General features: G+C 43.7%; 2 protein-coding genes across 2 annotated transcripts in view; both read left to right on the top strand.

Annotated features, from left to right (window-relative positions):
- Nucleotides 1–1,245: 1,245 nt before the first annotated feature.
- On the top strand, nt 1,246–4,936 carry LOC115575135 (unconventional myosin-XV-like). The gene is made up of 2 exons (XM_030406997.1): nt 1,246–4,888; nt 4,932–4,936. Exons 1-2 carry the CDS (start codon nt 2,002–2,004, stop codon nt 4,934–4,936), a joined length of 2,892 nt encoding a protein of 963 aa, XP_030262857.1. The 5' UTR covers nt 1,246–2,001.
- myo15aa (myosin XVAa) overlaps nt 4,910–23,145 on the top strand; it is a 37,270-nt gene continuing 19,034 nt past the window's right edge. The window contains exons 1-27 of the mRNA XM_030408961.1: nt 4,910–7,773; nt 8,153–8,235; nt 8,636–8,699; nt 8,848–8,957; nt 9,313–9,387; nt 11,875–11,965; nt 12,110–12,115; nt 12,559–12,662; nt 12,782–12,845; nt 13,296–13,409; nt 13,513–13,674; nt 13,902–14,015; nt 17,381–17,439; nt 17,677–17,800; nt 18,029–18,124; nt 18,807–18,938; nt 19,044–19,169; nt 19,424–19,501; nt 19,631–19,785; nt 19,914–19,959; nt 20,091–20,215; nt 20,693–20,810; nt 20,955–21,130; nt 21,886–21,970; nt 22,195–22,248; nt 22,408–22,489; nt 22,854–22,984. Coding sequence (XP_030264821.1) covers nt 4,969–7,773; nt 8,153–8,235; nt 8,636–8,699; nt 8,848–8,957; nt 9,313–9,387; nt 11,875–11,965; nt 12,110–12,115; nt 12,559–12,662; nt 12,782–12,845; nt 13,296–13,409; nt 13,513–13,674; nt 13,902–14,015; nt 17,381–17,439; nt 17,677–17,800; nt 18,029–18,124; nt 18,807–18,938; nt 19,044–19,169; nt 19,424–19,501; nt 19,631–19,785; nt 19,914–19,959; nt 20,091–20,215; nt 20,693–20,810; nt 20,955–21,130; nt 21,886–21,970; nt 22,195–22,248; nt 22,408–22,489; nt 22,854–22,984 — 5,379 coding nt within the window. The 5' untranslated portion in view covers nt 4,910–4,968. The remainder of the gene's footprint in view (nt 7,774–8,152; nt 8,236–8,635; nt 8,700–8,847; nt 8,958–9,312; nt 9,388–11,874; nt 11,966–12,109; nt 12,116–12,558; nt 12,663–12,781; nt 12,846–13,295; nt 13,410–13,512; nt 13,675–13,901; nt 14,016–17,380; nt 17,440–17,676; nt 17,801–18,028; nt 18,125–18,806; nt 18,939–19,043; nt 19,170–19,423; nt 19,502–19,630; nt 19,786–19,913; nt 19,960–20,090; nt 20,216–20,692; nt 20,811–20,954; nt 21,131–21,885; nt 21,971–22,194; nt 22,249–22,407; nt 22,490–22,853; nt 22,985–23,145) is intronic.

Below are 23,145 nucleotides of genomic sequence, written 5' to 3'. Positions count from 1 at the left end.
CAGTGAACTAACCGTTTATGTAATGCTGTCACACCTCAAAACTTGAAGACGTGACTGTGTGTGTATGTGTGTGTGTTTGTGTGTGTGTTTGATAGAGAGACAATTAAAAGTTTATATTCTTCTCATTATCCGTTCAGTTATTAATTGAGGTTTAATTACTATGGCTATCTATAAGATGACGGCTTTAGATGGCCACATTACGATCATGAAACAGTATATCTAGAGGATCATGGCAGTGTGGAAGACATTTTTCAAATCAGACTTTAGCGTATCAAATACTTTAATATTTCAACCAAGACTTTAATATATGAATTATGAGGGAAAATGACTTACTTAAGTGGTCACTGAATTGGAAAATTGCTGTAAATTTATAACTTAAAGGGGCACTATGTTGTTTTCGAGAGGACATTAAAACTTGGAATTTTAATATTTACAACATTAATGAGGTAATAATATGAACTCAGAAACATGTATCTTTTCCATAACTTATTAAACAAGCTGTTCTCAGAGGAAATAAGGTCCCCAGAACACTGTTTGCACCTAGTCATTTTATATTCGCCAAATAAAAACAAGGTAAAACAGTACAAAACTGTGTTGTCCTTTAAGGTCAGTTTGTTTATTCAGTTTATTCAGTCATGGAAACAAAGAGCAGTTATTCATTAAGTTTGTTTAGGTAAGGTCTTTCTCTTCTGATTAAAATTTCTTCCAGTGTATCTAACTGCATGGACATTGTATGGACATTCTAGCATGCATCACTCTCAGCTGTGGTCTATGATGCTGCCGCTGGTGTGTGGTATTGTGTGTGTGTGTGTTTTGGCTCTGCAGGGCTTCGCCTCTCAGACACAGTTTAGCAACAGCTCAGGCAGCCTGCATTATTCATACAGGAGCGAGCCTGCAGATAGGGTTACCCCGAGGCAGTATAGGTGGTACTTTAAGGTGCCATTTGCAAATATAACTTGGGATACACTCACTGTGATGGATATACAAACATAGACATGCACTACATATGCTCATATGTGCGAGCACATGCGTTGAGGCCATGATGTGGCCTCACGTTTAAGCAAACAGTGGATGGATGGAGTCACAGTAACCAGAGAGAGATGCAGAAGGTTGCAGGAGGTCACAAAGGCAAGCTGACGTGGATGTGGGAGGATACAACCATGAATGCAACACACATACGTACTCACTCTCAGACAAAGAGGAGGACACCCCTGAAGGCCGAGACTCACAAAGATGCACGCACATCAACTCTCCTTGTTAGGGGGACGTCCTGCCAAAGTTGGTGCGGCGGCCAAGATGAGGATTCATTGCCGGACTCACAGGACGCACTAACAATAGGAGACACACAAAGGACTACACAGACTCTGTCACTGGGATAGCAGGGTCTTTTATTCATCGTGTGACCCTGGGAAGTTACTTACAAACCTATAGAGAGGAACATGACCTGGAATTTTAAAGTATTTTTGCTATGGTGGATGGACTCAGTGCACCAGAGGCAGCAAGTGGGTAAAACTGAGAGAGACTATAACCAGTAAGATGATTTCTCTTCATATGTAGCATTTTGAATTAGATAAAAAAAACACTCAAAGACAGATTTCTGTCTCTTTTTGCACTCAAAGAGACAACAGCTCCTTTGCAGAAGCTTGAAGACGTACTGTAATGCGAGCGAGCACTGATGGCTGAGATTCCGACTCCATTACTAGATCGTGTTTTGAAGGACTGTGGTTTCTGTTTGTCTCAGTGTGCATTATAGAACAACTGACGTGGGACAGAGTGTGCCACAGTGTGTTCTTCTGGGGTGTCACAGGGACAGATCAGATGGAGGAAAAAGGAGAGAAGACGTGAAAACAGCTGAGAATGAGAGGATGTTGCTGCTATTTGGACTCTTCTTCTCCTTCAAGAGAGCACATCAACATTGACATTAATACTGACGTGCTCTGGCACAATTTGGGAACGTGTTCATCCTCACCTGTTTTAGAATGATTTGAGTAAGGAGACATCATGCCACCTAAAAAAGGGGATGCAAAATCAGCTGCCAAGAAAGGCAAGACAGAGGAACCAAAGAAGAAGGATGATAAAAAGGGAGGAAAAGATGACAAGAAAGGGGGAAAGAAAGCTGAGGAGCCACCAGCTAAGGGAAAAGGGAAGGATGATGGGAAGAAGGGAAAGGGCAAGAAACCTGTCAGCGAGTCAGAGGAGGGGTCAGAGGAAGAAGAAGAGGAGGTGATGAGTGAGGAAGCAGAGTCTGAGGAGAGTGAGGAAGAGGTAGTTACCAAGAAGGGTGATAAAGGGAAAGGGAAAGCTGCTCTGAAAGGTGCATCCAAGGCCGTGGCTATGAAGGGTTTTAAACCTCCAAAAAAATCACCTACTTCTGATGATGATGAGGAGGGGGGAACGAAGGGGAAACCTCAGGTGAAGAAAGGGATGGGTGCAGTTAACCTGAAAAAAATGAGTGATGTCAACATCAAAGGAGCCTCCAAAGCCATGATGGGCTTTGCTGCAGAGGGACAGAAGAAGAACGTAGCTGCAGCAAAAGCACAAAAGACAGCAGATGCCAAGTCTCACCTCAAAGGAGCCTCCAAAGCTCTCACAGGTCTCACAGGGAAGGCCTCTCCTTTTGGCTTTCCCTCCAAACAGCCAGAGAAAGCAAAACCAAAGAGAAATCTTAAAAGCACCTCCCGTCTCTTTCTACGACTCTCCAAGAAAAAGAAACCTGCGACTGGTGGTAAACCACTTTTGGGTACTAGCAAGCTTTTTGCAGGGTTTGGGGGTAAATCACCTTCCGCTGACAAAAAGCCAGGTCTGTCTGGCTTCAGCTTGTTTAATAAAGATAAAAAAGACACTGCAAAAGAAGCCACACCACCAAAAAAGACAATAAATCTATCTGGTTTAGGGGGCAAGGGAAAAATGGCAACAGAGGCAAAGGGACTCGGAGGGAAGTTCAAAGGTATGTTTGGGAAAAAGAAAGCAGGATCAGGGTTTAAGAGTAAAGGCTGGATGTTAGGAAGGATAGCTGCAGCCACTAATTGGTTGACTGGGAGGTTCCTGACTTCTAAGGGCCAAGGCCAGCTGGGGGGAAGAGCAGGAGGACGAAAGCGTCTGTCATTTGCTAATAGGAATGCTGGAGGGAGACAGACACATTATTACAATGAGGGCTATGAGTATGATGATGATGAGTATGGATATGAGGAAGAATACTATCATAGGTCCAGACCTAGAGGCGTCCAGAGACAACCCATGGCTTATGACCCATATGACCCTTATGGAGAGGAAATGGAGTACTACGAGGATGATGAGTGGGAAGATGAATATGGCTATTATGATGATGAGGGCAATTTTTATCATGATGATGAGTATTACTATGAGGATGACATGGATTACTACAGTTACCCTTATGGTTACTTTGATGATGAGTATGAAGAGTACTATGATGATGAAGGGATGGAGTATTACTATGGTGAAGATGGCATGCTCTATGCAATGGAGCCAGAGCAATACGATGGTTTCTACAACCCATATGACCCTGAGCTGTATGGAGATTACTTTGACCACAATATGGGTTATAACTACGGAATGTCAGACACTTATGGCATGATGAGTACTGGTTATGATGTTGTCTCGGACCTATATAATGATCCAATGTTGGGATATTCAGACCCTGCTGCTATTTATAACCCCTATCAGCAACCTTTCTATATGGATGCTGGGATGGATCCAGCTGAGACAGCACAGATGTTCGGACAGGAGCAGCTGTCTTACCCTCTTGCTGAGCCATTTAGGGTTCCCAGGCCCCAGGTTAGGCTGTTTGGAAAAGACAAAATAGAGGTGGAAACCCTGCCACCCCCTCCTCCTCATTCACTGTCCCCACAGTTTCCCCCTCCCTCCCCAGCTATTGCCCTCAACAATCTGGAAATGATGTCAGATTTCCAATATGAGCAGCCCCTTCCAACATATCTTCCTACACAGCCCCATTACCCCATGGTCATGAACCAACAACAAATCCCTAGTCTTCCTCAACAAGCCCCCTCGCCAACAGCTATGATCATTCAACAGGAGCACTACTCTCTCCCTCAGCCTTTCCCCCCTCCCTTAGCTGTTCCTCCCAATCACTTGTATCAATCTCCCCTTCAGCACCAACCATTTCTCCAGCAAGACCCACTAATGGTCCAGATGGGACAAATTTCCCACATGGGCCCAGCAATACAGCCACAAATGCCTCTACTGATGCATTCACCACTGGCCTCACCTAGGCCAGTGCGACGAATGAGTCCCCTTCCATCTCCACAACTATCACTAAGGCCAGGATCAGTTAGGGCAATGGCACCTCCATCACCCCGCTTCTCACCACATCAAATGGACTTCCAAACAGGGATCCAACCAGACCCCTACCTCTCCCCTCGCTTACATAGAAGAGGGACGACTCACCGGGCCTCAATGGCAGGCCAAAGGCCGACCTCCATACGGAGACCACCAAGCCCACCTTCTCTGCCACACCAAAGGAGAGGGATGTCAGTGAGAGCGCAGCCATCCCTGACAAGAGGAAGGGGGGGCATTGGGCTACGCAGGGCTCCATCAACTGTTCGACCCCAATCACCACTTTCTAGCCCCCTAGCTTCACCCCATGGATCAATGAGGAAGAGAGCAAGCCCACCACCCTCTCCAAGACTATCTTTCAGACAGCATCCCCCTCCGGATGCAGTGCCGTTGCCAACCACCAGACCGCATTTGTTCAAAGGGAGAAAACAAACATCCAAAATGAGGCATTCCCCCTCCCCTCCCCTACCATCACCACAAAGATGGAGCCCCCCTTTACCTGAGAGATCTCAGTCTCCTACCCATACCTTCCGCCCCACCTCCCCCCATCGTCCTCCATCCCCTTCCCCATCTCGTATGAGCAGTCGTCCCCTCCCCACCCGGTCCTCTACTCGTAGGCTAAGAGGTGGTGCTGGAGGTCGCAGTCATGTGCCCATGGGAGCCGTGAAACCCTCTCCAGCTAACCCCTATTTACAGAGACGCAGTAGGCATGGGCCCCCTGTCACTCAGCATGTAGCCCCATTCAGATCCTCTATCCATAGTGGCTCAGCTCCTCCCCCAGGACAGATAGGGGGTGTAGCTGGAACACCTATGTTAGCCAGGACAGGCTCCAGGCCTACAGGTTTAAGGGAGTCAAAGCGAATTGGTACTCCCCAGGGAGGTTTCCACAGACCTGTAGGTAGGGGCCAGCCGCTAGTCCGCATGCCCAGAACCCAGCCCTCTCTTCAATCTAGGCAGTCATTCAGAGCACCTCCCCTAGTCCCACCTCTCTCTCCACAGCCTTCCTTGAAACAGAGTGGCCCCCTTTCACCACAACCATCAGTGCGTAGGCTGCAGAGTAGACCTCCATCTCCACAACCACTGCAGCGTCGATCTCCTCTGCCTTCCCGCTCAGCCTCTCCCATGCACCATACATCTCATCCACCATCCCCTTTTCCCAACAGGGCTATGACTCCCCAGAGTCAAGGGCCAACATTTTTTCAATCTCCAGTACCTCATCCCAGTTATTCTCCTGTGACTTTGCCACCATCTCAGATTATCAACCAGTATGACTACACAATGATGGAGCCAGGCCCATCCCCAATGCTTACTAATGCTTTACCAAACCCTCAGATTGTAGGTGCTACCTTTCCTCCCTCTTCTCTTCCGCGAACACTCCACAACCCTTATTTGCAGAATGCAGGCATCACCACACCTTTACAGAGAAGCCCTTCCCCCCTACCTGGAGGACAGGGGAATATACCCACGGATATACAGATGAGCCAAGAGGCGAGCCCTTATGCCACTGTTGGTTTATCCAACGCTTTGATGCAGAACTCCCAACTTCGCAGTGCCTCCTACTCATCTCCTCTACAACGCAATGCTAACTTATATACAACGGTTCTCTCACCCAGTGAAGTAGCAGCCCCTCCTGCCCCCTCTGTACCCTCCTCGCCGTACTTGTCCTCTACAATGCTAAGCTCCCAGCTACGTAATGCTTCCTACACCTCACCCCTTCAGCGACATCTCTCCCCTATGTCCGCTGTTTCTGCCGCACCCCCTCCCACCGCTCCTCAACAAGGGACAATCAGAGGTACCTCTTCATTTCTCTCTGGTGGACTGCGGACTGCTCAAATCCAGGGATCCATGTTCAAGCTTCCCGGTGGCACTTTGACAATGTCCCAGGGCACTGTTGAGCCTACAGTTAGCACTAGTGGTGGAGGTGGTGGGATGCTGTCACCCTCAATGCTCTCCAATGCCCTGCAGAACCCAAGTGTACGTCAGGCCACATATCGACTACCTGATGGCTCATTGGTTACTAGGACCGAACCTGCTGCTGAATCTTCTCCAGGTCCGACACCCCTCTCATCCTCTATGCTGTCCTCTGCCTTGCTCAATCCAAGTTTGCGACAGGCCACATATCGTTTGCCTGATGGCTCATTGGTCACCAGGACTGAACCTGCTGCTGAACCTTCCCCAGGTCCATCACCCCTCTCATCCTCTATGCTGTCTTCTGCCTTGCTCAATCCAAGTTTGCGACAGGCCACATATCGTTTGCCTGATGGTTCATTGGTCACCAGGACTGAACCTGCTGCTGAACCTTCCCCAGGTCCATCACCCCTCTCATCCTCTATGCTGTCTTCTGCCTTGCTCAATCCAAGTTTGCGACAGGCCACATATCGTTTGCCTGATGGCACTCTTGTTAGTAGAACAGAACCTGCATCTGCACCCTCCCCTTCCTCTTCAATGCTTTCCTCTGCACTGTTGAACTCCAATGTCCGTAAAGCTACATACAGGCTGCCAGATGGAACTTTGGTTACAAGAAATGAGCCAGCCCCCGAGCCTGCCACCCCTTCTATGCTCTCCTCTGCTCTTCTCAATCGCAATGTTCGTGGTGCCTCTTATCGATTACCAGATGGTTCAATTCTAACACAGCCGGGAGATGAGGCTCAGAATGCTGAATCATCACCAGGGCTATCTAGCGCCCTGATGAATGCTAACCTGCGTAAAGCAAAGTTTCAGCTCCCAGAAGGATCATCATTATTTTCTCGGAACCAACCCCAAGCTCCCACCTCTCCTCTAATTTCTGGTGCCATGCTAAGCACCGGCCTCCGTGGTGCCTCCTACAGACTCCCAGACACATCACTATTAAGGCAGCCTGGCTCTGTTGATACCTCTGAGTCACGCTCTCTTGACCTTTCCAACGCTCTCCGTAACAAGAACCTCCGATCTGCCAACTACCGTTTGCCCGATGGAACGCTGGTGACCCACTCTCAACCCACTACTGCATCCAAAACACTTGACTTGTCTAATGCCCTATCAAAGAACCCAAACCTTCGTGGGGCAAAGTACCGTCTCCCTGACGGAAATATCATGACAAGACTTGGTGCTCCTAGCACCCCAGAACCTCGCTCACTAAACCTCTCTGGTGCCCTGAAGAATCCTAACCTCCGGGGTGCCTCTTTCCACCTACCCTCATATGCTGTAGTGTCACCCCAGGTACATGGATCTGGCCCTGAACAGCATTGGGCACAGGGCCCTGGAGTTGAAGGTTTGGGACTGCAGCAAGATGTGGATGTTTGGGGTGCAGAGAGGTTACTGCCTCATGGAACAGTGCAGAATCTCAATAAGTGGTCAATGTATAGAGATGGGGAGCTGTTGGACCCCCACAGCCTGATGGGGCAGGGACAAGTGGGACATGATCGAGGGGAGTGGAATCTCAGCAGGGAGGGGGAACCACAGGGACAATGGTATGACAAGGTAAACGTTTTGAATATATCACTCACATTACAAGTTGGCACAGTTGGGCACTATACTGAAGTCGAAATGTTAATTAAGTCATCTTGCAGTTGAAAGTGTTATGTAGTGAAAACTTGAAACAGTAGACAATTTTCAGTAGAGTGGAGAAATCAGAGGGGTACTTCTGTAACTTCCTGTATGTTGATGCTTTTGAAAGAGCAGAATAATAGGTAATGGCACAATGAAACATATTTCTTTGGTGAGATGAGGGGCTCTGGATACAATCAAGAAAAGAAAAAAGTTCTGTGTGAGTGTGTGCATGCTTCAGTGCATGATCCCATTGCGCACCTGGCTAGATAAAAGCATCATGTCTTCATTTCTGAGTATGTGCATGTTTCAGATGTACTCTATCAGAAGCCTACCCACTGTGGCTCAGCATGAGCAGCGAGAGGAAGATGGAGTGGAGGACATGACACAGCTTGAGTGAGTCAAAGATCACACACACCCTAGTTAACACTGTGTCAGTGAGAGACCTACAATGACATGTGCGACATTGAAATATGTAAAACAAAAAAGTCACATTCAAGGCATTTCATCACTTGCATTTTATCATGATTCAAAGTAGTAAACTGCAGTCATAATTGCCTTAACCAGAAAGAGAGGTAAAATTATATCATGTTCTCGGTCTTACACACCAACTTTCTGAAGTTTCAAACAAGATTCTGGAAAGGTTCTTGAAGCTGAAAATGTTATAGTTGCAATGACGTGACAGGCCTTAAGATTAATCAAGACAGTGAAAACAGGCGAAAGTGATCTAGATGGTGGATTTATTTGAGAAGTTCTCTGTTCTTTGTCCTTAAATACTACTGTCCTATCTTTCAAGGGAGATGCACGAGGGGGCTGTCCTGCTGAACCTGAGGCAAAGATATGAGCGGGAGCTTATTTATGCAAGTATCTGAGCAAAACACACATCCAACATGCAACCATCGACAGAATGTGTTTAACCTATACATCTAAAGTTTATGTGTGATTATGTGTTGATTTGGGAAACCTATATTTTTCTTTTCACTCTTCTCATTCCTTGTTTTCTTTCAGACGTACATTGGTAGTATTCTGGTGTCTGTAAACCCCTACAAGATGTACAACATCTATGGGACGGACGTGGTGCTGCTGTACAAGGGTCGTGCTCTGGGAGAGAACCCTCCGTAAGTCATATTCAACCTTAAACTTCTGGAACAGCGAACCAAAAACAATCTGAAGGTAGTAGAGTCATTGTCTTTAAAAACAAAAAGTATAGGCTAATTTCTGAAGTGTCACCTGTACTATACTGTTTTTAAGCTTTTTGTTTATTGATTGCAATGAAAGAAAAATTCAAGTTAGGAAGGAAGCTGACATGTATGTAAAGGAAACGGAAGGAAGGAATGAAGCTGGTAAATAATTACAGCAGCAAAGCAGAAAAGAAGGCAAGAAAAACAGAAGAAAATATTTTGGCGCTTATAGTTTCAGTTCACTGCTTTCACCCCTGTAGATATCTAATAGTAGCTTCTATTTCTCCTTCAGGCATTTGTTTGCCATAGCAAATGCTGCTTATTCCAAAATGATGGATGCCAAACACAACCAGGTCATAATAATCAGGTAAGAGGCTGAATCTCTGTAATCCATACTAAAAACTTGTGTCATTTTCCATTTTTAATCACTTTCAATTTACCTGTAAATCAAACATTATGGTTAATTCATTACAACACTATTTATCACTTCACATGTGATTGATGTATGGAGTCAAAGAAGGGACATTTATATTTTGAGCTTGTGAAATGATGTTCACAAATTTCAGTTTGGCTTCCTCTGATTGGATGGTCAGTGTGCAACACGCTGAATGGCTCGGGCATAAAACAGATTCAAAATTTGGGTTCGTAACTCATAGCTCTTAACTTCAGTGTCACACTTACAGAAAGGTTTTTTGTCTGACCTCACTGTTGAAAATATTCCTGGACAAATTTAAAGTAGGCATGCACTAAACATTCGCAACAAAACTTTACTGCAAATCCACAAACTTGAATTTGTTAATTTTTCTTATTATACATTATATATTACACCTGTTTTAGACAGATACATTTTTCTAAAGTGCAAAAACTTTTTGTTGCATTTCATTAGTAACTTTCCAAAGTTTTGTAAAGGTGTAACCTTGGTGTACACAGTGTACATGAAGCTTCTTAGACAGTCAGGTTTCCATCTCCAGTTGGATTAGTGTTTGTAAATTCATGAGTGTCTGTCTGTGGTTTTCTGGCCAGCAGACTTAAGACACAGCCATCCTTCGATCCTCTTCAGCTCCGCCTATCCGTCACAGGCACCTCGCTCCGTGTCAAAACTGATCTCCACAGGCAAACACACATACCTTAACTGAGCTCATTTACATCTAACTCTGATACACATGTGTCCAGTGCATCCATACACTTGCACAAGGGTGTGTGCTTTAAGACATGGCCAGAAACAATCATAGGAAATACACAAAACGCCCTCACGTGCACACCCTTGCCCACACCTGGAACAATCTAGCCGTATTCGGAAGGAGACACCTGTAAGGAAAGCCCAGCCAGGTCTGGCCCAGGAGCAGATTATCTTTCAGGGGTTTGTGTGTCCAAGTGAACGTGTGCGAACCCTGTGTTCGTGTGGGAGTCACTGAGTGCGTGTTAACGGGTAACTGCGGTCTGGTGTACAGTGACCGGTAATGGCCCAGGTTTTTAGCTAACCAGTCCGTTAATTGAAACCTTATGCTGGAATGTGGTCAAGGTGCCGGTGTCCCTAAACACACACACACACACACACACACACACACACACACCTCTGTCCCCCTGTGGTCAAGCTTACATAATGGTGGTATTTAGAGCTAATCTGTTGGCAGTGCTGAGGCGCAGTGTGTGTGTCTGCGTAGGAGCGTTTCAGGTGGTTTAGCGCAAAAGTGGAATGGAGTCCTTGCCGAATGCAAGATTAGCCCGGTCTCACATCACTTAGTCAATTAAGTCAAATGCTCCACACACACACCAGGGGGAAGGTGAGAGGGATTGAATAATGGACGCTCTAAGTGATTAATAAAGCTGGGTGTAGTGGTGCTCAAAGTGCGGATAATGTTCACTCTTTGGTCTTGTCATCAAAATGACTGTGTTTTCCACTGTTTTTTTTTTTTTTTACCTTTTTAGCAATTGAATTATCACAGCATACGAATGCAAAATGGGAAAGTTCAACCTGCTCCCGTTAAAGACAACTCAATTTTAACACTAATTTTGCTATGAAGGAATCCATATGTGCAGATAACTTTAAAAGTGAAAGAGTTTTCTGAAGTTGTTGTTCTTTTCCCCTATTTGGCGTTTTGTGTGTAGCTGTTCTGCTTGTTTAATTAGAAAACATATGTATTCATTCTTTTTTTGTAGGACTTTTTTATGTCACATAGCCGGTCTAACTGGTGAGCCACAAAAGCTCATTTAGTGCTTGATGTTATCATTAGTGTGTAATTATCATATTAGACAGCCCCATATTGGCTGTTTATCCGCATCTTGTTACTGTAACAATACAGGTTTCAAAGGCACCATGTGGGTTACTGACAGATATAGTTGATTTTAAGGTATAAAACTTCAGCGGAAATAATAGGATAAAACAATGAACAATGAGGATTAAAAGTGCTGATGAGAAAATCCTACATTTACAGGAGAAAAGACACCAGGCAATGTTAAAAAACAATGTAAATTTAGACTAAATGTACCTGTGCCATTCTATCATTTTCTGCACCAGTAATTAGCAATGGTCAGTTGTGTGGAGCACGTCCTCTTAACATTTAGCTGGAGTGAATGTATGTGGTCATGTCAGGATTCTGAGCCAGAGAACCATATATCTGGTTATCCTTCCAATTTCCAACCATATTTTCTCATATTTAACCACAACAGAAAAAAGTATCCACATGCACTTGGGCAAAATGATAAATTATCACTTTATTTACCATTTAACAGTATCCTTGCCTGTCTGACATGCAAAGAGAAATGCTGTGGCTTCATACGCGGAGCACTGTGTCAACTGCTGAGTCATATCAATGTGTGATCTCTGTACAGTAAAAGTCTGACTGTGTTTCAGTGGGGAGAGCGGATCTGGGAAAACAGAGGCCACCAAACTAGTCCTTCGCTACCTAGCGGCAATAGATCACAAATGCAATCTTTCGCAACAGGTACACACACATACACACACACACACTCATCTTGGCCTAAACAAAATGCTGCCAGGACACACATCTTCCTGTCTATAAAAATGACTAATGTCTGTGCGTCCTCTCTTTCCGTGTTCCTCTGGCTCTGGCTCCTCTTGGCTGAAGATTGAGGTAGTGGGGTTCCCTGCATGACTTGTGCTTTACACTTTACACCTCATCTTCACATATGGCCATAAGAATAGCAGGTTGCTGTGTTTTGGTGTGGTGTGTGCCAATATTCATTAGAACATTTTTTTGTTTTCATGTGAATTTTCTCTCCGAATAAAATCTGTTCAACATCCTTTCAACCCTCTGATTGATCAGGATCTAAATTAACTCATGTTTATTCAGAAAAAGTGCATTAAAAAGTCTTTAATCTGACAGAATTTTACATATAACAATCATGTGATCTGCATTTGAACTGTTTCTCGCTATTTTGTTGAGAGCAAGATTGAAAAAACAATGACCGTGTTTGCTTTAGACCAGCTAATACTGTCAGGTCAAGACATTTTGAGCATATTGGTCACCCAGTTGACAAAGGATGTTGATTTACTGTGTGTTTGAATGCCTGGTAGATACTCGAGGCAGCTCCTCTTCTGGAATCCTTTGGAAATGCCAAAACTGTACGGAACGATAATTCCAGTCGCTTTGGGAAATACATAGAGGTCTTTCTGGAAGAGTGAGTATGAAATCAAACAGACAAGTTCTAGTGTCACGCTGCCCCTTCTCTGATCACTTGTTTTTGTGTTTCTTCTATCTCATTTGCTCTGTGCCGTTTCTTTCTGTCTCTCTGTCAAGTGGTGTAATCAGTGGTGCCATAACCTCTCAGTATCTACTGGAAAAGTCTCGTATCGTCTTCCAGGTGAGACATGCAGACATACACATAGAAGACGACGTGCCATGTTTCCACCCAAAGTACTCAGAACTTTACGTCCAGGATCGACTTGACGTGTGAAGATTAGGCAAATCAATCTGCTGACATATGAAAGAGCAGCAGCTGCCTTTCATGTCATTTATACATGCGACTATACAACAACTATGATGATGTTACTTCTGCAACAGCTGTGATGTTGTGTGCTTCCATCTTCAAGTCCATGTCCATCAAAACGGTTGCTCAAATAAAATGCCACATCCCTCAGCCAATCAGAATCGTTCAACATTGCACGCTTCACCTTCAAAGGTCTGAGCAGACTGTCTGAAACTCACTGAGTTCCTCCAGAGGCTCCCAGTCTCTCAGGAAGATTCCTGCGGTGGAAACGCGGTCTTATACTTTTCTGTATGTCAAAATGTTAAGCTTTTGTTTCCCCTTCAGGCCAAAGATGAGAGAAACTATCACATCTTCTACGAGATGCTGGCAGGTCTTCCTTCACAGCAGAAGCAGGCCTTCTATCTCCAAGAGGCTGAGACTTACTATTACCTCAACCAGGTAGAACAACAAAGTGCAGCATGATCATGAGTCTTTTCCGGACTATGAGTAGCATTTTGTGGAGATACAGTTCACATTTGGAAGTGTCTCTTTCTCCATGCAGGGAGGGGATTGTGGGATAACAGGAAAGAATGATGCAGATGACTTCCTGCGTCTGCTTGCTGCCATGGAGATCCTCCACTTCACCCCTGAAGACCAGTCGGCCATCTTTAAAGTTCTTTCTTCCATACTGCACCTGGGCAATGTCTACTTTCAGAGACATGAGGTAGAGATTTCAAAGTAATCTTTTCTTGTTTTAATTTCTGTCATTAATCTAATTTACTTGGGGACACTTCAGGCAATTCCAATAACAATTTATGTATGTGAACTACAGCGTATATTTTTGTTGTCTTTTTGGAATATTTTGGAGGAAATGTAATTAAACATAAATAAGAAATTCATTTAACTTTATCATGACAATATATAATTTTCGCTTCCTGTTTTGCACTACAGGCTGATGGCCAGGAGGTGGCGTCAGTGGTGAGCGCTCAGGAGATCAGAGTTGTGGCAGAGCTACTGCAGATCTCTCCAGAGGCGCTACAGAAAGCCATCACCTACAAAGTCACAGTCAGTATTTCAGTGGGGAATTGCTTCTTAATCACATTTTACATATTGTTAAAAGCAACATCGTTAAAAGCAAGAGCTGGCCCAGGTATAAAACCCCCGGCCTCCTTCTCAGACTGGGTGGTTCTGTTCAGAACGTTTACAGTTGAGTTTGACCCGATGTTGACAGGCAGGTAGTGTGCCAGTGTCTCTCTCCCTTGCCTCTGTACACATACAGTACGTACTGACACTAAAGACATTGTATCGCCTCTTGGTGTCGTTTACCCAGGCACAAGGGGGGCACCCAGTCGATCCCACACACAGAGGGAGAGAAAGATGCACTGTTGTCACTGGTCTACTTGTGAAGTTGTCTTGACTCTCTCTCTCTCTCTCTCTTGTGATTGGCTTTATAAAACCTTTTCTACCCTAGCTATCTCCATAAATGAAAGGTTTGTGGGATACTGGTCTCTTGGCAGTCTTAATTCGTTTATAAGTAATCATCCACGTGTCACCAGAAGATTAATAGCTACAGTGCCTCATGCTCACATGGCTTGGCGGAGTCAGAGAGACCGCTAGAGTACAGTATTTCCATTTCACCTAATCTGAGTTAAGGGACGTTTGGGGCATCAAGTAGCAGTTTATTTAAAAATCAAACCAGAGAAAGACTATTTGTATCAGTAGACAGTACTGTGTACAGTGTACACTGTAGGAGGACTTCTCAGTCTGCTCAAGCATACAAACATAGTCTGTTAAACCACCTGTTTTAGCCCTGTTCAGTGATGGCTTCCTGTCAATGCACCACTGGTGGCTGAGTTGGATCCTCAATATATTTCTGTGCAGATTTATTTCTTCGCTTGATTTGATGAAAGGTAAACAAGGCTCAAGCTGCTTTTCTTCAAAATTGCATATCCTCACACTTCCTTAAGTTGTGCCACCTGCTTCATGAAAACACCTTTCTCCACAGCTGGTGGTAAGCAAAGTCTTAAAAAGTTTGAGAAAAACAGAAAATAGATTGCTTGTACCTCTCAAAGTAATTAAAAAAAAAATCTATAAGATGATCGTCACCCAGAGTTTTGCTCATTTTAAAGTAAATTGCTCATTTATTTTTGTAAATGCAAATAGACTTACAGTTTTGAGATTAAAAAGTATGAGCTGTACTGATTATTTACTACACTTAGTTGATTCCATATTACATCACTGTGTCTTTGTGCCTTTGACCTCCATGAGCCTTCATTCACTCATTCATTCACTCATTCATTCATCATGTTTTGAAACACAAATCTCAACTCAAATCTGTCCTCATGTGGAGTGGCCTGATTAAGTTTCTATGTGGAAACAGAATCACTAAACAATTAAAACATAATGTGACTACGGGTTTGTCTACGATTACACTGACGATCACCTTGTTCACTCGACACCTGTTGGGCAAAACACAACAGGGTAAACACACGTGCACTCATCCTGCATTCTATGATAGGACATCCAGTACTCGAACATAAATAGACACAAACAGTATTCACACACACGCTTTTGAGGAACTCTTTGTAGAGCCAAGCTTCAGGCAGCAAAAGCATTTCTTTTGTTTACAGTGTGTCATTTGGATGGCTCATATTTTTTATAAATAGCCACACTCAGCAGAAATGAGTGCGCTGTAGCTTGAGGGAAGAGAACCTTTCAGTTAAATGTTTTTTGTTGGGATTTCAACTTAACCAGCTTGTTCCAAACATCATAGCTCTTTTGGGTGAGTGTCCCGCTTTCTTTGTCCAAAAACGACAGCTTTTTGTTTGCCTGAGCATTTCGAGCTCAAGAAAAAAAAAAAAAAAACTGAAATGAAGACGAAAGATATCGCTGTGTCGCACTCCTTTGCTTTAGAAGGAGTTTGCTGGTGGTATCCAAGGAACTGTCGCTGTTGACAGGCTGGGTGTTGAAAGAAGGACTTTCACAAGACTTGCCTAAACAAAACAAGACAAAAAAGAGCGGCATTTGAAGGACTTTAACCTCCAACCTGACTGCAACATACCTTGCACCTCCTTATGACGCACATTCAGTCCTGAGCTTTAATTTACCACGGTATCCTTGAGCAAAAAAGGCACTGAATCCTTACCAGCTCCATGCAATTAACAGGAATGACCCCGCCGGCATTGGCGGATCACAAACAGAAAAAGAAAGAAACTGGCTCTACAAAACAAAAGACCATTCTAGTTCTCCATCCACCGGATTCGCCCTGTCGCTCCATTTACAGTACATAAGCTCAAAAAATGGATATCCGGAAAAAAAAAATCCATGTTCTCTTGGTAGATCTTTAGTTTTTTTTTTACGACATTCTCCCATATTCCAGTCTCATGAAACATCCTGTTTTACTAACTGGTTTAAAAAAGCTGAAGTTGTCCTGACAGGCTTGTGATGCTTCCAACAGGGAGGAATACATTCACACAGGTACATCTGATCACGAGGCACCTTATGTCCTCCACACGTACTCGCTCTCATACAACACTCTAAGAGCCTTGTGTATTATTGATTTTCTAATTACAGAGGTGGTTCCTATAGTTCCTATGTAACGGGAGAGGAGTCAGTCGTATCCACTAATTTCCTCTGGGTGGATGAGGTGTGTGTGTGACGATCTAGCGCGTTTAAGGAAGAAGTCTCAAGTTTCCAAGCATGCAGACCTAAAGTCCCAGACACACTCACGTCAATGAATAAGAGACTAGAAGATAGAAGAAGTAGAAAAGTGGGCGAATGGAATGAAAGGAGGGAGGCAAAGAAGAAGATGTCAGTGAGGGAGATAAAAAGTAGGAGAAGAATAAGAAGTGAGACATGTAGGAGGAGATGAGAGAAAGTTTGGGTGAGTTTGCATAAGCTGGGACAAACCATTAAGCAGAATGGTGTTGAGGTATTTCACTTTAGGGACTGTGCAATTTCCAAAAAAGCCAGGCCGAAAAACAATCTAAATAGATTATACTGAATAAACTAATAAAAATACTGACCTTAAAGGTCAACACAGTTTCAGACTGTTTTACTTTGTTTATATGTGGCTTGTTTAATATTTATTATCTTATATTGTAGATATAAAAAATCTTTAATGTATTTAGTGGGGGAGATATGACAGGTAGGTTGTACATTGGGGTAAGAGTTAGGGCCTTCCCTCCTGTCTAAAATGATAAAATCACTGACTGGGCACAGCAACACTAACAGGAGAGTGAAGGAGCTCTCAATCAAGCACACATACATACAGTCTCAATAAGACATTGAATCAGGTAAAATAAGGGAAAACAGCCTCTCATGTTAGATTTGCCTTAAATTATGAAGTAGGTGCCAGGATGCTGATATTGTTCCCCCTTCACTCCTCGTGAACTGTGTTGCTTAAATCAACCTTTGTGTCGTTTCTACAGGAGACAATGAGGGAAAAGATCTTCACGCCATTGACCGTGGAAAGTGCTGTTGATGCCAGGTGAGAGATAACTACATACCCAACATGCACTGCTTTGTTCTTCCTCCAGATGCAATTCACATGAAGTACTTTTTTTTTAAAGGAAAATTCCACTGAATAAGTCATTTGTTCTGTTTAAGATCGGGGGAAAAAATATTCAGATCCCTTCGTTATGTAAAAGTATGTAAATATTTCCCTGTCAGTGTTTTACTGCTATTTCTGACTAATGCTTTCACACAAACAATCTGTGTTCCCCAGAGATGCTGTTGCCAAGATCCTCTACTCGCTGCTCTTCCACTGGTTAACAGAGAGGATCAACGCTCAGGTGTACCCCCGCCAACACGCCCTCTCCATCTCCATCCTGGACATTTACGGATTTGAGGTGATCGTCTCTTATCTATCTTGCGTTGATCCTCCTCCGCACAGGATGAATGCAGATGGAGCATCTCATCCCGTCTCTCATTCTATTCTGTCGCACAACAGAGAGACTGCAGGATAATCACTCTTTAGACATGCAGATGAGACATAAAAAAATTACCAGATGTTTGTGCTAATGTGTGTGTGTGTGTGTCTGTGTGTGTCTGTCTGTGTGTTTGTATGGGAACAACAGGATCTGGCCTTCAACAGCTTTGAGCAGCTTTGCATCAATTATGCAAACGAGTACCTGCAGTTCTTCTTCAACAGGATCGTGTTCAGGGAAGAACAGGTGAGTCGACATCACACCTGTAGGGTCCACTCAGGCCCTCCCTCCAAAATGTTCTGTACACACAACCTTAGCTTTTACGAAATATCGCTGTGCAAACGATTCCAATCAAGCATCCAGCATCAATAGGTAGCAAGACAGCCTACGTCAGCAATATGTCATAAATTGATTCAGAATTGTAGAAAGCTGCTGCAATTATAAGTTATAAATGTTTTATAAGCCCTTGAGTGCTAAAAGATAATAATATTGGTGAAGCATAAACAAACCAGTAGTCCATGGCTGCTGTTACTGTTTTGGTGCATGTTCACTATGCGAAACATTAACAGGCATGTGCATATTGAGGACATGGACGCACTGAGGTACATGGAAGTTTTGACAAAACTACACTTTAGAGGTGACATTTTGGTGACTTAAAACCCTGTTTGCAAGTGAAACAGAGGCCAGAACACAGAGAGATTTTTTAATTTAGCAAAATATCTGCGTCTGTATAGATGACGGTGGCAACGCCTCAATTACACATATGTACACACATTCTTATCGTCACAAATCCACACACAAAATAAAACAGAATTTCTTTAGACAAGGGTATGAACAGCTCTCATCAGTGAGTTAACTGACAGAAATATACATAAATCTATATCTCAGAGTTGTGTGTTAAATTGTATCACGTGTGATCCCTGTGCAGGAGGAGTACAATCGGGAACAGATCCCCTGGCAGGACATCCCATTCAGTGACAACCAGCCCTGCATCGACCTCATTGCTGCTAAGCCTCATGGGATATTGAGGATTCTGGACGACCAGAGCTGTTTCCCACAGGTGGGGCAGGAGAAACCTGAGGAGGACACGAAGATACTGACACATCCCCGTCATACATTAAATATATTCTTTTTTTTTTTTATTTGTCTGTTGATTTGTTGCCAGGCGACAGACCACACTTTCCTCCAAAAGTGTCACTATCACCACGGCAACAACCCACTGTATCTGAAGCCAAAGATGCCCCTCCCGGAGTTCACCATCAAGCACTTTGCTGGTCGGGTCACCTATCAGGTACACAGCTCCTCCGCGGCTGATTTCAGTTAACAAAACCTGATGTCAAGAGAATCTTTCTGATAACTGTCAATGATCTGTACCATGAGCAAACTGCTGCTTTTAGGCATTATAGCACCAGTGATCAAGTGATTTCTGTGAGTTATTAAAAAGAAAATGCATCACCAGTTACTTATATTCCAATTTAATGTTAACGATCCGTCCCATACTTTTTGGGACAAACCTCCTAATAATTTGTCGTCTCACCGATGCAGGTTTACAAGTTTCTCGATAAGAACTATGACCAGGTCCGTCAGGATGTCCTGGACCTGTTCATTCAGAGCAAGAACAAGGTGAGTGGAGGGGGCGTCATCAAGTCAACATTTGTTTATAGTGTCATGTGTTCTAATTCATGTGAACATTGTTCATTTCTGTAAAAACGTGTGTATGTTGTGAATCTGTGTGTGTGTGTGTGTGTCTAGATGGTGTCAAAACTGTTCCTGGTTCACGCGGAGGTGACGGGTCAGCAGCGAGGTCACATGAGGAAGAGCAGCACGGTTACAAGGAAATACCAAGCTCCCACCGTCAGCAACAAGTTCCAACTGTCGCTGCTAGAGCTGGTGGAGAAGATGGAGAGGTTATACTCCATATCATTAATAATAATAATAACAATAATAATAATAATAATTCATAGCACACAGAAGCAATGTCCTTAAATTAGAAACACATATGATCTGATTACTGACTGTTTTTCTTCCATTTCAGGTGCAACCCTTTTTTTGTTCGCTGCATTAAGCCAAATAATATGAAGGTAGATTTTTAAACAATCTGTATTTCTACTGATAATGACATTTGTATGCATTTGCACTCAGTCTCACTATACCCTGTAGGTAATGACAGTCATTGTTGCCTGAATGTGCTTACACATACATTTATGTTTAGCAACCAGGTGTGTTTGAGGACGACCTGGTCAGCAGCCAGCTGAGACACTCAGGCGTCCTCGAGACCATTAGGATCCGTAGAGAGGGGTATCCTGTCAGAATGCCATTCTACGTCTTCCTGTTCAGGTACCACACACACAGTGTCAATTAATGGATAGTGGAAGGCACTTTGGTGGCTTTGTGACGATACACCTCAAGATTGAACCAAAGTATTTTGGCAAATGGAAGTTGACACAGAGGGAGCTGTATGACTGGCCCTTTGTTTGTGTATTCAATGCTAATTGGCAAAATTTTATCTGGCTAACACACTAAATTAAGATGAATGAAGACGATTAACATTATACATGCAAAACATCAGCATGCTAACACTGTCATGCGAGCAAATGAGCATGCATTTACTGCTATCTGTTTCATCTGTTGTTCTGAATCCGAACGTGGAGTATCTGGTAGATCTTTGTCAGAAAAATTCAGAGGAGTCACATTTTGATTGGCAGCAGAGGCATCAGCAGTTTGTGTGGTACAAGTGGGACAAGCAGTTGGTGGATCACATGTTACTTCTTTAAAAAGTGAGACTTTTTGTGTGTGTTTGTATGTCATCACCAGGTATAAGTCCCTGGTGGGCATACGAGAGCCTCCAGCGGCTAATGGAGACAACTGTGTGATCATGCTCAGTAAACTGTGTCCTCTAAGACCAGGAGCCTTCCATGTGGGAGTCACAAAGGTGAGGTTCTTTTCTGATGTGTTCTTGCTAACACTTTAGCAATGCAACCCTTGGATGGTGTTGAGTGACAGATGTTATGTTGGCCTGTACCCTCAACCACTGATGTTTTGTGTGTGTGTGTGTGTGTGTGTGTGTGAATGGCAGCTGTTTCTGAAGGAGGACATCTACCAGCTGTTGGAGTGTAAACGGGAACGTACCCGTACACTTGCCGCCCTCACCCTGCAGCGTTACACCCGCATGTTCTTCGTCAGGAAACGCTTCGTGGCCTTCCGCAAGAAGATCATCGGGCTGCAGGCGCAGTGCAGAGGCTTCCTCATGAGGTCAGCATCTCTGCTCCTGCTAGCCCCATAAACATCAACTGATTTGTGTATTTTCTCAGCCCGATTTAGCTGACGGACAAGGATTTATGTAAACAAAATGTGGAGCTCAAAATGTACAAAGACAATATGTCTGTCCGTTTACTTTTACTATCTTCACTGTGGCAGTGTGAAAGACAGATTAAGGGTCTACACTGATGAAATGATTTAATGGGGACACAGAGATTCTAACATTATGGTGCATTATGGGAATATTTATGTCCCATATTGTAGAAAATTAGATTTCAGTGTGTAATGATTATAAAGCAGGCCTAAGTGCTATATAAATATGAAATGTGAATGTGTCAAAAAATGCAATCCACATTGAAAAGCACACAACCTGTATTCAGATACTGTGCCTTTAAATGAGCCATCAGGACTTCTGTAAAGATGTGATGTCACAACTTTACAGTCACCGCCCCCAGAACTGCTATAGCCGCAAAAACAATGGCAGAGCTGATGCAGAAACACAGTGGGTGTGGTGCCTGCTCAGGCTTGTGGGAGCTGACTAATCAGAGCAGACTGGGCCTTTCACGAGGCAGGGCCTGAAAGAGACAGTCAGCAAAAAACCAAACAAACACCAACTTTTGTCATGAAGCACTTCCCGCATCCCTACAGAGTTCATCTCTTTGCATAAAGTTTCATAGACAATGGACTCGGCACGTGAGGTGAGGTGTAAGACATGGATTAACAGTGAGATGTCTCATTCTGCCATTCAGGAAGCGCTATGTGAAGATGAGGGAGAGTCTGGTCCGGTTCCGCTCTCTCGTCCACATGTACGTCAACCGCAAGCGATACATCAAGGTACATAAGGTCGTATTTCAGCAGGCAACCTACTGTATCTCCTTTCTTGTATATATATAATGTAACCTCTAATGCCTTAAATCACTCATGCATATTCTGCACTTAAAGAAGCTGTAGATACGTTTGAAAGGTTGGCCACATTTGCTCCAGTATTAGTTTAGAATCTTTTTTCCCTGGATTGAAGTGAAAGTGTTAAATGTGTGATAGCTGTGATCTGTTTGCAGATGAAGTTTAATGCCCAGAGGAAGGCAGAAGAGGAAAGGAGGAGGAGAGATATGGTAAGATCGGTGTAAGGACAGGATTTACATGGGAACTGAAAACACTTATTATATTATTATTATAAAACACCATTATCACTTCTCCCTTGCTCACTCTGATTTGAATAGAAACTTCACCATTACTCTGCAGATTGATTAAAAATACAGTAACTCTTTCAGGAGCTGACCAAGAGGGAGGTGGTGAACGTCACACACTTGGTGATCCCTGCAGAGCTGGGCGTGTTACTGCAGTCAGCGGGAGGTCTGTAAATGTCTTTTGCGAAGACAACATTAGTGTTCACCATACATATTCATGAACCAAATGGCTGAGTACTTCTTTCACCTCTTTGAATGTGTGTCATCTCATCATCACCGACACTTGACAGATCTAGATCCAGATCCAGAAATGGATAATTCTGATACAATGCCATCAACAAACTGAATGTCGTTAAGAATTCATTTCATACAACTTTATGGCCTAAATATGTCTGCCTGGCTTCAACAGTTGCCATTAAAAAAGTAGCACAGTATGCAATATTATTTTCGTTGAAGGACTTTAAAGGACTCCCTGCTCCCGCAGTACATTTATGCTGGTTGATTTTGCGACTCTCTCTCTGTCATTCCAGTCAGGAGGGAGTTGCACTCGGACTGTTTGGCTCTGCTTCAGGCACCTCACATCCAAGAAGACGCTCAGCTCACTCTGCCTCTGGACATCAACAACTACCCATTCTACCGCTACGTACAGATCTACTTCAGGGTGAGATGTGCATCAATAATCTCACAAATTACAGTCAGCGTCACTATAAAAAATGTATTTAACTCTCTTGGTCAGGGAGGACACCACTGTGTTACAGTAAAGCACTTTGAAGTGGAAGTTTTTGTTGTGAGGATTCATTTCGCTCACCATTTTGCATCTTC

This window comes from Sparus aurata, chromosome 23 (assembly GCF_900880675.1).
Source record: "Sparus aurata chromosome 23, fSpaAur1.1, whole genome shotgun sequence".
In the NCBI taxonomy this organism is placed as follows: domain Eukaryota; kingdom Metazoa; phylum Chordata; class Actinopteri; order Spariformes; family Sparidae; genus Sparus; species Sparus aurata.
The sequence above is the reverse complement of the archived record's forward strand: the minus strand, read 5'-3'. Positions and strand labels throughout refer to the sequence as shown.

Excerpts from the sequence above, each read along its gene's own strand:
- LOC115575135 (XM_030406997.1), top strand. The coding sequence starts at position 2,002 with ATGCCACCTAAAAAAGGGGATGCAAAATCAGCTGCCAAGAAAGGCAAG.